Source organism: Ranitomeya imitator, chromosome 1, assembly GCF_032444005.1.
Source record: "Ranitomeya imitator isolate aRanImi1 chromosome 1, aRanImi1.pri, whole genome shotgun sequence".
Taxonomy (NCBI): Eukaryota; Metazoa; Chordata; class Amphibia; order Anura; family Dendrobatidae; genus Ranitomeya; species Ranitomeya imitator.
The window spans coordinates 224,575,092-224,587,732 of record NC_091282.1 but is presented as its reverse complement, the minus strand read 5'-3'; the positions used below and the strand labels follow the sequence as shown (position 1 = coordinate 224,587,732).

The 12,641-nt window shown below is 43.9% G+C and overlaps 1 protein-coding gene across 1 annotated transcript in view; it reads right to left on the bottom strand.

The window, feature by feature from the left end:
• LZTR1 (leucine zipper like post translational regulator 1) overlaps positions 1-12,641 on the bottom strand; it is an 86,376-nt gene that overhangs the window by 10,825 nt on the left and 62,910 nt on the right. Inside the window, exons 16-18 of the mRNA XM_069754171.1 lie at positions 11,134-11,260; positions 7,719-7,868; positions 6,131-6,236 (exon numbers count right to left, since the gene is read on the bottom strand). Coding sequence (XP_069610272.1) covers positions 6,131-6,236; positions 7,719-7,868; positions 11,134-11,260 — 383 coding nt within the window. The remainder of the gene's footprint in view (positions 1-6,130; positions 6,237-7,718; positions 7,869-11,133; positions 11,261-12,641) is intronic.

Here is a 12,641-nt window from a genome sequence, read left to right as displayed (position 1 = left end):
CTTCTTGACATCTGTCAGGTCGCTAGTCTTACCCATGATGGGGGTTTTGAGTAATGAACCAGGCAGGGAGTTTATAAAAGCCTCAGGTATCTTTTGCATGTGTTTAGAGTTAATTAGTTGATTCAGAAGATTAGGGTAATAGGTCGTTTAGAGAACCTTTTCTTGATATGCTAATTTATTGAGACAGGTTTTTTGGGTTATCAGGAGTTGTATGCCAAAATCATCAGTATTAAAACAATAAAAGACCTGACAAATTTCAGTTGGTGGATAATGAATCTATAATATATGAAAGTTTAATTGTAATCATTACATTATGGTAAATAATGAAATTTAACACTATATGCTAATTTTTTGAGAAGGACCTGTATGTCAAGTCAGCAGTCTTCCCCATGATTGTGGAGCCTACTGAAACAGACTAAGGGACCTTTTTTAACCCCTTAGCGACCGCCGATACGCCTTTTAACGGCGGCCGCTAAGGGTACTTAAACCACAGCGCCGTTACTTAACAGCGCTGTGGAAAAAGACCATAGCGCCCCCCAGAGGCTGATTTTCTCCGGGGTCTCGGCTGCCGAGGGTAGCCGAGACCCCAGAGAACATGATTCGGGGTTTTTTTAACCCACCCCGCATTTGCGATCGCCGGTAATTAACCGTTTACCGGCGATCGCAAAAAAAAAAAAAAAGCGATCTCTTTTTAATTTCTCTGTCCTCCGATGTGTTCGCACATCGGAGGACAGAGAAAAGGGGTCCCAGGTGGCCCCCCAATACTCACCTAGCTCCCCCGATGCTCCTCGTGTCTCCCGGTGGGCGTCGCCATCTTCAAAATGGCGGGCGCATGCGCAGTGCGCCCGCCACCGGGAGAATCTTTGGGGTCTCGGCTGCCGGGGGTAGCCGAGACCCCAAAGAGCATGATCGGGGTCGGTATTACCGACCTCTGTTTTGCGATCGCCGGTAATTAACTGTTTACCGGCGACCGCAAAAAAAAAAAAAAAAAGTAAAGTGTAATTCTCTGTCCTCTGATGTGATCGCACATCAGAGGACAGAGAAATAGGGGGATTCGGGGACCCTAGCATACTCACCTAGGTCCCTGGATCCTCTTGCTGCTCCTCCTGGCCGCCGGCAGAAGAACATGGCGGACGCATGCCCAGTGCGCCCGCCATCTGTCTCCATCTGCCGACCGGCAGGAGAACAGCAGTTGGGGCTAAAATTAGGGTTAGGGGTAGGGTTAGGGTTAGGGTTAGGAGTAGGGGTAGGGTTAGGGGTAGGGTTAGGGTTAGGGCTAGGGTTGGGGCTAAATTTAGGGTTAGGGTTGGGGCTAAACTTAGGGTTAGGCTTATTTCACACTTACGTCGGTACGGGGCCGTCGCAATGCGTCGGCCCGACATACCGACGCACGTTGTGAAAATTGTGCACAACGTGGGCAGCAGCTGTAGTTTTTCAACGCATCCGCTGCCCAATCTATGTCCTGGCGGAGTTACGGCCACGCATGCGCGGTCAGAAATGGCGGATGCGACGTACAAAAAAACGTTTCATTGAACGTTTTTTTGTGCCGACGCTCCGCCAAAACACAACTGATCCAGTGCACGACGGACGCGATGTGTGGCCATCCGTCACGATCCGTCGGCAATACAAGTCTATGGGCAAAAAACGCATCCTGCGGGCACATTTGCAGGATCCGTTTCTTGTCCAAAACGACGGATTGCGACGGAATGCCAAACGACGCAAGTGTGAAAGTAGCCTTAGGGCTAGGGTTAGGGTTGGGGCTAAAGTTAGGGCTAGGGTTGGGGCTAAAGTTAGGGTTAGAGCTGGGATTAGGGTTAGGGTTTGGATTAGGGTTGGTATTAGGGTTAGGGTTGGCATTAGGGTTACGCTTGGGATTAGGGTTAGGTTTGGGATTAGGGTTAAGGTTAGGGTTGTGATTAGGGGTGTATTGGGATTAGGGTTAGGTTTGAGGTTAGGGTTGAGATTAGGATTAGGGGTGTGTTGGATTTAGGGTTTTGATTAGGGTTATGGTTAGGGTTGACATTAGGGTTGTTTTGGGGTAAGGGTTGTGAGTATGGTTAGGGTTAGTGATTAGGATTATGGATCAGGTTGGGATTAGGGTTAGGGGTGTGTTGGGGTTAGGGTTGGAGCTAGAATTGGGGGGTTTCCACTGTTTAGGTACATCAGGGGGTCTCCAAACACGACAGCCAATTTTGCGCTCAAAAAGTCAAATGGTGCTCCCTCCCTTCTGAGCTCTGCCGTGCGCCCAAACAGTGGGTTACCCCCACATATGGGGCATCAGCGTATCGGGATAAATTGGACAACAACTTCTGGGGTCCAATTTCTCTTGTTACCCTTGTAAAAATAAAAACTTGGGGGCTGCAAAATCTTTTTTGTGAAAAAAAAAATATTTTTTATTTTCACGACTCTGCATTCTAAACTTCTGTGAAGCACTTGGGCATTCAAAGTTCTCACCACACATCTAGATAAGTTCCTTGGGGGGTCTAGTTTCCAAAATGGGGTCACTTGTGGGGGGTTACTACAGTTTAGGTACATCAGGGGCTCTGCAATCGCAACATAATGCCCACAGACCATTCTATCAAAGTCTGCATTCCAAAAAGGCGCTCCTTCCCTTCCGAGCTCTGCCGTGCGCCCAAACAGTGGTTTACCCCCACATATGGCGCATCAGCGTACTCGGGATAAATTGGACAACAACTATTGCAGTCCAATTTCTCCTGTTACCCTTGTGAAAATAAAAACTTGGGGGTTACAATATCTTTTTTGTGGAAAAAAAAAATATTTTTTATTTTCACGACTCTGCATTCTAAACTTCTGTGAAGCACTTGGGCATTCAAGGTTCTCACCACACATCTATATAAGTTCCATGGGGGGTCTAGTTTCCAAAATGGGGTCACTTGTGGGGGATTTCTACTGTTTAGGCACATCAGGGGCTCTCCAAACGCGACATGGCGTCCGATCTCAATTCCAGCCAATTCTACATTGAAAAAGTAAAACGGCACTCTTTCTCTTCCAAGCTCTGCGGTGCGCCCAAACAGTGGTTTACCCCCACATATTGGGTATCGACGTACTCAGGAGAAATTGCACAACAACTTTAGTGGTCTAATTTCTCCTGTTACCCTTGTGAAAATAAAAATTTGTGGGCAAAAAGATCATTTTTGTAGAAAAAATGCAATTTTTTTTTCACGGCTCTACGTTATAAACTTCTGTGAAGCACATGGGGGTTTAAAGTGCTCGCCACACATCTAGATAAGTTCCTTAAGGGGTCTAGTTTCCAAAATGGTGTCACTTGTGGGGGGTTTCCACTGTTTAGGCACATCAGGGGCTCTCCAAACGCGACATGGCGTCCAATCTCAATTCCAGCCAATTCTACATTGAAAAAGTAAAACGGCGCTCCTTCACTTCCAAGCTCTGCGGTGCGCCCAAACAGTGGTTTACCCTCACATATGGGGTATCGACGTATTCAGGAGAAATCGCACAACAACTTTTGTGGTCTAATTTCTCCTGTTACCCTTGTGAAAATAAGAATTTGTGGGCGAAAAGATCATTTTTGTGTAAACAAAAGCGATTTTTTATTTTCACGGCTCTACGTTATAAACTTCTGTGAAGCACTTGGGGGTTCAAAGTGCTCACCACACATCTAGATAAGTTCCTTAAGGGGTCTAGTTTCCAAAATGGTGTCACTTGTAGGGAGTTTCCACTGTTTAGGCACATCAGGGGCTCTCTAAACGTGACATGGCGTCCGATCTCAATTCCAGCCAATTCTGCATTGAAAAAGTCAAACGGCGCTCCTTCACTTCTAAGTTCTGCGGTGCGCCCTAACAGTGGTTTACCCACACATATGGGGTATTGGCGTATTCAGGAGAAATTGCATAACAAAATTTATGGTTACATTTCTGTTTTTACACTTGTGAAAATAAAAAAAATGGTTCTGAATTAAGATGTTTGCAAAAAAAAGTTAAATGTTCATTTTTTCCTTCCACATTGTTTCAGTTCCTGTGAAGCACGTAAAGGGTTAATAAACTTCTTGAATGTGGTTTTGAGAACCTTGAGAGGTGTAGTTTTTAGAATGGTGTCACACTTCATTATTTTCTATCATATAGACCCCTCAAAATGACTTCAAATGTGATGTGGTCCCTAAAAAAAAATGGTGTTGTAAAAATGAGAAATTGCTGGTCAACTTTTAACCCTTATAACTCCCTAACAAAAAAAAATTTTGTTTCCAAAATTGTGCTGATGTAAAGTAGACATGTGGGAAATGTTATTTATTAACTATTTTTCGTGACATATCTCTCTGATTTAAGGGCATAAAAATACAAAGTTTGAAAATTGCAAAATTTTAAAAATTTTCGCCATATTTCCGTTTTTTTTCATAAATAATCGCAAGTAATATCGAAGAAATGTTACCACTAACATGAAGTACAATATGTCACGAAAAAACAATCTCAGAATCAGCGGGATCCGTTGAAGCGTTCCAGAGTTATAACCTCATAAAGTGACAGTGGTCAGAATTGCAAAAATTGGCCTGGTCATTAAGTACCAAATTGGCTCTGTCACTAAGGGGTTAAGAGCTTAGGAAACCTTTGCAGGTGTTTTTTGGTCCTTTTTCTAATGACTTTTGGGTTTTCATTGGCTGTAAGCCATAATCATTAACAGAAATAAACACTTAAAATGTAATGACTATATTTAATATATGAGTTTCACTTTTTGTATTGAAGAACTGAAATAAATTAACTTTTTGATGGTATTCTAATTTTATGAGAAGCATCTGTATTTATTCCACTTATTGAGAACCACATCAGATATTTCCTGCATCCTTCCAGTAATTCCTCAGTCCAATGTTCTATGTGTAGGAGGAACCATACACAACAAATCGCTGTTGGACAAAGGATGGTTGTCACGATCTTTCCAGTTATCTCTCCCATATACAGTAGGCCTCATTCTGCTAAAAGCTCCTGTGTTCTCAATTAAAGAGCTGCAGCCAGAGTCCTCTACAGAAGGCTTATCTTGCCAAAAACCAAATAAATCAGTTCGAAATTGGGCATGTCCTCATCTCCACCGACTTCATCTGCCGGGGAAGGGGGGAAATCAAGAGGCCCTCTTACATATTAGATTGCTGGCTGAGGCCAGTCGAAATGAGTCTAGAGTATATGGTGCTCTGGAGGATTACTCATGCCCAATGACAACTAAAATCGGTTCCCGATGGATATCCTAACCAGCTGTATATAAAACACTTGTGCTAAAAATCCTAATGACCTCACATTAAGGAATCCATGCCTTCTACAATATAAATAAACCTCGCTTACCTACTGTTGCTATATGTAGATATTGACATTTTGTGTTTTTTCTTTGCATTTTTAATATGTTAACAATAAAATTCATATTTTATTACTTGGAGGTCGTGAGGTCAAACTTTTTATTTAGGTTACTATTATAGTAGGAGTCCAATCCTTACTGCTATGCTTTTGGTCCAGATACATTTCCCTCAAATAAAAGTCCCTTACATGGCAGTTACTTTGTGCACAAGCGCCCATCTAAGAAATAACCAAGGATACTGCAGGAAAGAAAAGCGCAATAGGGTCAGAGTTTAACAGCTGCCGCAGATCCACTGGTCAAACTGGTGACCGACTCAGGATATTCAACTTAGCAATTTTTGTGGACATAATCCGCGCTGCTGTAGAAAAGCATCTCCTGAGGAAGAAGTCCTAGTGACTTTGAAACACGTTGAGAATAAACCATCATCCTTTATCTCCAATACGCCTGGACATTCATTTCTACAGCAGCGCTTATGATATCCACAAAACTACCTAAATTGAACATTTAAGAAACAACACATAAATGAAACTGCAACAAGTGTCATTTGACACGAGCAATCCTCTGCATATGTGGCACACAGTATGCGTATTTCTGCGGCTTGTCCACGGTTTACACACAATGTGTTTGCCAATCAACAATTTTTAGGCCTACATGAAAGATGCAATCAGCTTTCAAATGAGACAACGCTGGTTTGTCGGCTGATCACCTATGAGTTTTCACAAGGCAATGATTTAGAACATTCGTAGGAACACTGGACCATTGGTCTTCACTGTAATATCACAGCTATCAGTGGTCAGTAATTCATAGGTCCCCCTACCTGGAGCACATTCTCAACCGTCACATTCATCTCTAGATTTTGTCGGCAATAGGCCTGCAACCGGTTACTGAAGAATCCATAATAATATGGAGCAGAGAACAAGTATCTGGCGTTCATGATAAGGAATATAAAAAATCATCTGGATACCTTATTAGAGGTTTGTCCACTTTGGAGCTGCTGTCTTGAGGCTTCTGTGAAAAATCAGAACTACCTGATTAGAAACACCCTAACCTTTCTACTCGCAGAACAGAAAAGGGCATTTATTTGCCATGGTGGCTTTACCAGTGCTGTACACAAAATACAAGCTCCATTTATCGTACATGCATTTAATGGAATCAGTGGCTGTCATAAATGTTGCCAGCGCTTAAGGCGCCCATACACTTTAGGTTAAAGTGATGATCTCAACTTTTGTCTTCATGAGGGCACAGCTCGACAGCCTATTCAGTTTGTTATTCATCGGGGGCGGGCACTGCTCCTTGAGTGACAGTTCTGGTTATGAAGCATTGTCCTTCTACAGACCTGAATATGCTATTGTGAGAGATTCAGGTCTGATAATTCACTTGGCCAGATTTTAACGCATCGGGTATTCTAGAATATGTATGTAGAATAAATCCTGCGCCAATATCGCTGATTGGTAGTGGCCGGCCGGGCGCGACCAATCAGCGAAGCGTGGTTCAAATCCCGCGCCAATTCTCGGTCGGACTGCTCCTGTCGCTGATTGGTCGCTCCAGCAGCCCGCGACCAATCAGCGACACGGGATTTCCGTTACAGACAAACAGACAGAATTAGATGATTATATAGTAGATACCTATATCAACATAACAGTGTCTTTTTGAACAAGCCCACAGCTCATGGGTTAAGTGAGCAGTGATACAACTTGACAGGTGGAGGTCACAGATTTGTGATTTTGCAAGACGGATAACAGCAGCTTCCAATCAGGAACCAAACAGGGAGGTGAGAAGCACTGTATAGAAATTAATAGGCTGAAGAGTGATGGCTAGGATCATGTGTTAACTGCTCAGCCTGTAATGTAGCTACTGAACATGTTCAGACAGGCTCTGGTGTTCGGTCTCCTTGGAAACCAACTGTATGCAATGAAAAACAAAAGCTCTCACAGCAAGAGAATGACAGTCAGAAAAAGCAAGACAACTGCAAATGTGCTTATTCATGCTGTAACGAACCGTACCAATTTCTTAACAAGAGGCTAACCCCTTAAAGTCAGATAGGGTTTTCCTGACTCTCCCTTGACAGATTATGTCGGGGGAGATAAGGCTCGGGCAGTTCTGAATTCAAGAGAACGATCCTTTGGTTTTCTTCTCTCTCCTCTGAGGTAAATGAAAGTTCAGCCAAGTTGAACACTCATGTATATTGGAGGGGTCAGGATGGAGACAATGTACACCCTGTTTTCCTACCAGATTACAGAGTAAGTAAACCCTTTGTTTCTTGTATTGGGGCCAGACATATAACACATGCACATTTTAGCAGCAGAAATCTACTGTACACACATTGAATGAGATACTATATAGACCTACTCAATCATTTGTACATGGTAATAATTTCTAAGGTAGTTGCTGGAATAAAAGGATACAAAGAGTCTTCAGGTGGCATATTGACTTCTCCATAATAAATGTACCGAAGTAGTGACTCAAAGGCTTGTTTGCTTGGCACCATCTCACCAATAGAAATATTCACCTGTCCATCCTCAGGCATGAAAGAGCGGAACATGGCCTCAAAGTAGCTGAAAAGCAAATAACATCAAAGAAAGCAAAGCTTTTATGGAACTTGGATATCTTGGCTATCTTAAAAGTAATAGGGTTTCTGTAACAAGCAGCTATCAAACAGTCTGTCTTCAATGGCATTAAATTAGATGTCTGTCAGGTAGACAACTATAACTCCAGTGTCTGATCTCTATGGTGAGGACACTGGTAATCATATTGTGGTGTTTCCATAAGAACACAGGTCTTATGCCATCAATTAGGTGAGGGGAATATTCTCCACCAACAGCAGGCCCTATCAGCATATTCCGGCAATTCCTGCTTACATTTATTTTAAGATGCATACAGGTGAAGCTACAATACACTTTGGCCTTACAGCGACTGGGATGCTCTTTCATGCTCCTAAACTTCCTGATAAAGCATCTGATGACAATATTACTCAGACACGCCTTTGGGAGCTCCATCATTTTTTATGACAAAAATATTGCAGCATACAGCTCATCATGGTTTAAACTGGTAGGCACTAAAAACTCATTAATGGTTAATGCAGGTGACTGCTAAGAGCTCCCATTATAAAGCACCTAGCCGCCCACTAATTTAAACAAGAGCAGCACGACATACCGGATTTAGTAAAAAATTTGAATGATTGAGAAATTAGCAAAAGGATTTGCAGGACCCTGGTACACCAGAAATGTCAGTAGTACTCCGTCACCACTAGGCAAGAGCCGTGCAAACCTATTTCTACTTGTCCATATTTATTGTGCTTCTTCTGAGGAGTAGGCCAGCTGCAATCTACACTTGACATTGTACTGGGGCTCAGAAGACATGCCAGGGATGTAGGGAGGAAGGAGGTGCACAAGGCCCTGGTCCGACAACCACAAACTACCAATATGGCAGCTGGACCAGGGACCTGCACATCTTTGTACTCGAATATTCTCCCACACTGAATTCACTCAGGCAGGCAAATCATCAATATCCACTGGAGGCAGCTGCCTTTGACATTACCGATCAATGAAGTCCCAGAGGTGCTCAATGGGAGACAAGTTTGGATATACTATAGGCCATGGTAGCACGTTTAGGCCACACAGGCTGCTCATAGTAGCATGACAAACGTGGCCTGGTGATGTCATTGTACTACTACTGAACTACTGTAACCACTGGTTACTTGACCACATCAATGTAACACAGAGCAGTTAGTGTACATAAAACGAAGGTTAGAGGACTGTACATTATGCTTCCACACACTATAATGATGAGAGTTCCCTTGTGAATGCCTATATATGGTGTTACCTGTGTGGTCTCCAGATAAACCTCCAGCTATCATTGTGCCCAAGACACAAGTTGTACTCATCACTGAAGATGGTAGACCTCCATCGCAGTCTTGCGATCACAATCATTAACCACTGAGAGCAGTGATGTGAGGTCAATGGAACACATGTATGTGGACGTCTGGCTCGTAGCCCAACGTCATGCAAATAACTTCTGATGGTTTGTGTAGACACTTACTGGTGCCTTTTGTTAAAGGGACACTGTCACCTGAATTTGGAGGGAACAATCTTCAGCCATGGAGGCGGGGTTATTCTCTGTCCTCCATAGTACACGCCTGCGCAAGGCAAGATTGTGCAGGCATGTACTACGGAGGACAGAGAATGAACTTCAATCCAATATTGCAGCCAGCATGCAGCCAGCGGGTAAGGAAAGGGTGAATCAAACACCCAAAAACCCCGCCTCCATGGCTGAAGATTGTTCCCTCCAAATTCAGGTGACAGTGTCCCTTTAACCAATTAATCCATCCTAAGGAACTTGAAGTATGGATATTTTAAGTGTCTCAAGAGCAGTTTTTCAACACTGCCAGGCCGGACAATGCTGGTGCTACTGTGAACAGCCTGTGCAACCTAAAGTTACTACCATGGCCTGCAGCATCTACAGACTTGTCTACCATAGAGTACGTAAGGGACATCATTGGCCGTCAATTACAAAGTGAGCTGCCAGCCATTCCCAAGTGCATTCAGCATAGCAGAACATTCCTCAGACAACCATTATTATCCTCACTGATAGAAGCTAAGGTGTGCAAGTGCGTGTATTTTTGCAAGAGGAGTTCATACTTTGCCATTCGCAGCCAAGCGGTATACAACATTGCATAGAAGACATCTAAAAACATGCAAGCGTTTCTTTATATCCTTAAGTGTGCTCGCTTTTTCTGAAACCCCGCAAAGAAATCTGGAAATAAGGATATTTTCTTCTCCTCAATAATCAGATTAGGGTGATCTCTGGCTTTGCATAAGATAGTGTCCAGATCCTTAAAATGGAGCAGCTTTATCAAAGAGCGAGGTGGTGCCCCAGGAGGTAGTTGGCGCAGTGGAACCCTGTTGGCCCGCTCTATGGCAAACAGAGGAGAGCGTCCTTTCCAAATCCAATTTTCAAAAAAGAGGTACCGCATCTCTTCCAAACAGCTCCTTCTGGAACCCTAACCAGTCGTATATTATTCTCCAGAGTCTGTTTTCCAGATCTTCTGTCTTGTTTAAGAGCATATTAATCTTCTTAGCATCTTTCTGGATGATAGGAGTCTGGTCTGCAAGTGTACTCACTCTGCCTTCAGCCTCTTTCATTCTCTCATTCACTCTTTTTCTGTTAGGGACATGTCCTCTTTGAGGCTGCCCATATGTAGATTCCTGGAGGACAGAGTGGTGTTACAGAGTGAAACTGCTTCATTCTATATGTAAGGATTCACCTTCCACGTATCTCCGAACAGTGTCCAGCTGCACTAAGCTGCTGCTGGGCAGATTTTGAGGAGAAGCAGGATGTATAGTGCTGGAGGAGAAAGATGGCATCTTAGAAACATCCTCTGCAACATGTGCTCCCGGGCCCTGGGCTGTTCAACCAGTTTAGAGGAAGAAGCACCCAGTCCACCACGAGCTGCTCTGGCAAAGTGTGAAGGCGTATATCAACCTGTCTTTTTCAGATGGCTGCATGTTGGAGAGCCACGCCTCATGTCCCGCTCTGCTCTTCTGGGGGGTCATAATGCAGGTTTTCATGCACACAACAAGGTCTGGGCAACACGATTAGATCAGACAGCTTGCAGTAGATAGATACAACCAAAATCCGGGAGTTGATATCTGGATAAATGAAGGATTATTGCAGGCGCTCCCCTACACATGTCTGCTCACAACTCCTTGCATGCCACACCCCAGGAACTCATACTTGATGCGGAATATATTGAGAGGTTTTAAAAATCCATCTGTAAAAGTTTCCAAACATTATAGACCACAGCTTGCATTTGACACGCACCTGGAGCGAGCAGCAAGGATGGCTTTGTGTGCAGGTCTTGGGTGCCCATCCAGCAACAAGGTGATGTCACAGAAATCTCTTCCTGCGCCCTCCAGATAAGCCTTCATATCCTGGACTAGAGAGGTGCCTAAAAGACAATCAGAATAATTTCAGTATTGCTAATTGCATATCTGCCTCAGGCTCGTTTCACATTTGCGTTTTTTGGCGCTGCGTCTTAGCGCAAAAAACCGCATGCGTTTTTTTTCCTATATTTAACATTAAAAACGCATGAGTTTTTTTTGTATGCGTTTTGCCGCGTTTGACGACGCATGCGTCGTTTCTCTGCTTGCGTTTTGTTGCAGAAATGCAACATGTAGTAATTTCTAGAGGTGTTTTTTTTGCAGCAAAAAACGCATGCTTTTTTTGCGGCAAAAAAATGTATTGCTGTCTATGTAAACGCATGCGTTTTTAAGCACATGCGTTTGGTTGCGTTTTTAAACGCATGCGTTTCCATAGAAAAAAACAAGTCTACACACTGATAAGCCACCCCCCACCATCAAGGTGATAAAGGGATCCAAACCCTAAGGGTACCGTCACACAGTGGCATTTTGATCGCTACGACGGCACGATCCGTGATGCTCCAGCATCGTAACAATATCGCTCCAGCGTCGTAGACTGCTGTCACACTTTGCAATGTACGACGCTGGAGCGATAATTTCATGACGTATGTGCGATGTAGAAGCCGTTGGTTACTATGCGCACATCGTATACAATATCGTGCACACCTTTGTTACAACATGCGATCATGCCGCCACAGCGGGACACTAGACGACGAAAGAAAGTTTCAAACGATCTGCTACGACGTACGATTCTCAGTGGGGTCCCTGATCGCAGGAGCGTGTCAGACACAGCGAGATCGCTGGAACGTCACGGATATATCGCCGGAACGTCACAAATCGTGCCGTCGTAGCGATCAAAATGCCACTGTGTGACGGTACCCTAACCCTAATCCTAACCCCCCACCATGAAGGTGATAAAGGGATCCTAACCCAAACCCTAACCCTAGGGATCCAAACCCTAACCCCCCACCATCAAGGTGATAAAGGGATCCTAACCCTAACCCCCCACCATCAAGGTGATAAAGAGATCCTAACCCTAGGGATCCAAACCCTAACCCCCCACCATCAAGGTGATAAAGGGATCCTAACCCCAACCCTAGGGATCCAAACCCTAACCCTAACCCCCCACCATCAAGGTGATAAAGGGATCCTAACCCTAACCCTAGGGATCCAAACCCTAACCCTAGCTATTTCTGTTTATAGTGGGTTTTCTAGTTGATTTTGATGATTGGCAGCTGTCACACACTTCTCATCATGCGTTTCAAAAACGCAAACGCAGGAAAAAACGCATGTAAACGCGTCAAAACGCCGCGGTTTTTTAACCGCATACGAAAACGCATGCGTCTAAAAAACGCAGCGTTTGCATGCGTTTTTTTCACCACTTGCGTTTGCGTTTTTAAGGCTGCGTTT